General features: G+C 64.7%; 1 protein-coding gene across 1 annotated transcript in view; it reads left to right on the top strand.

The window, feature by feature from the left end:
• Window positions 1-734, top strand: part of F751_2150 (Sugar phosphate exchanger 2) — a gene marked incomplete at both ends in the record, with an annotated part of 8430 nt that overhangs the window by 6344 nt on the left and 1352 nt on the right. Inside the window, 2 exons of the mRNA XM_011401199.1 lie at window positions 142-301; window positions 629-698. Of these exons, the coding sequence (XP_011399501.1) occupies window positions 142-301; window positions 629-698 (230 nt within the window). The remainder of the gene's footprint in view (window positions 1-141; window positions 302-628; window positions 699-734) is intronic.

Consider the following 734-nt stretch of genomic DNA (forward strand, 5'->3'; position numbering starts at 1 on the left):
GAGTTTCCTGCACAGCGAGGGGTGGCATGCCGCCACGCATGCTGCACGTGGATGCTCAGCGATGTGCCCATCCCCACACCCCAGACTCTGCTGCCATGCAGAGCCCATGCACCCATGCATTCCCTCCCTTCCACCCTCCAGGCAACGAGAAGGTGCTGGCCACGGTGACGGCCATCATCGACGGCATGGGGTCGGTGGGCGCGGCCATCGGGCCCATGGTCACGGGCTACATCTCGGAGCTCCCGGGCGGCTTCGACAACGTCTTCCTCATGCTCTACGGGGCAGCCGCCTGCGCGGGTAGGTGTGCGAAGGGGAGGGTGGAGGGCCCCCCCAGTGGTGGGCCCTGTGCGTGCAACTGCACCTTTGAGGCATGCCGAGGCAGTCGACAGTGACTGGCTCGAGGAGAGGGAAGGCGGTCCCGCCCCTCATTTGTGCACGAGGGCTGCACCCCGACGCCAGGCCTTTGCTTGTGGGCAGGACTTTGCGACCTGCATCGACCGACTTGCAGCCTCACACCATCGTATCAGCTTGCCTGCCCTCCCCATACTGATTGTCCACTCCCCATTTGGCTCCTTCATCCCTAACCCCCCCCCCCCCACACACACACACAACAACACACACACCCCAGCCAGGCCGCGGCCTCGTTCAGGTTTGTCACGGAGCTCAGCACGATCTCGGCGTTGAGGTTGTTGGGGATGGTGGCCACGTACTGGCTCTCCACTGGCAGCTGCCTG

Source organism: Auxenochlorella protothecoides (assembly GCF_000733215.1).
Source record: "Auxenochlorella protothecoides strain 0710 unplaced genomic scaffold scaffold2, whole genome shotgun sequence".
Taxonomy (NCBI): domain Eukaryota; kingdom Viridiplantae; phylum Chlorophyta; class Trebouxiophyceae; order Chlorellales; family Chlorellaceae; genus Auxenochlorella; species Auxenochlorella protothecoides.